The sequence below is a fragment of the Penaeus monodon genome, chromosome 30 (assembly GCF_015228065.2).
Source record: "Penaeus monodon isolate SGIC_2016 chromosome 30, NSTDA_Pmon_1, whole genome shotgun sequence".
Taxonomy (NCBI): domain Eukaryota; kingdom Metazoa; phylum Arthropoda; class Malacostraca; order Decapoda; family Penaeidae; genus Penaeus; species Penaeus monodon.
This window is the reverse complement of record NC_051415.1, coordinates 30,843,474-30,843,770: the sequence shown is the minus strand read 5'-3', so window position 1 is coordinate 30,843,770 and position 297 is coordinate 30,843,474. Positions and strand designations below refer to the sequence as shown.

At 41.1% G+C, this 297-nt stretch overlaps 1 protein-coding gene across 6 annotated transcripts in view; it reads left to right on the top strand.

Moving 5' to 3' along the window:
* The window catches only part of LOC119592704 (general vesicular transport factor p115-like), a 19,725-nt gene that overhangs the window by 13,920 nt on the left and 5,508 nt on the right, over nucleotides 1-297 (top strand). For all 6 annotated transcript variants that reach the window (XM_037941634.1, XM_037941637.1, XM_037941635.1 and 3 more), the window contains one exon: nucleotides 137-255. In XM_037941634.1, the coding sequence (XP_037797562.1) occupies nucleotides 137-255 (119 nt within the window). The remainder of the gene's footprint in view (nucleotides 1-136; nucleotides 256-297) is intronic.

Here is a 297-nt window from a genome sequence, read left to right as displayed (position 1 = left end):
CAAACAATTGTAATGAGAAGGAAAGATTTCATTCAGCTACTTTGTCAGGCATTTACTAGATACATGTACTTCACTTTACAGAGAGAGTTGTTACTAAAACCCCTTTTCTTTCTCTTTTATTTCTAAACATTACCAGCCAATTCTGTAACTGCGGGCCAGCTCCTATGCAGTGGCCTCTTTTCCCTCGATCCCGTTTCAAATTGGTTTGCTGCTGTCGCCCTGAGCCATTCCCTTGTCGACAACATTGCCCAGAAGGTAAGTGTACATTTTAACAAAAGGATGTAGAGGCTGTTTTCA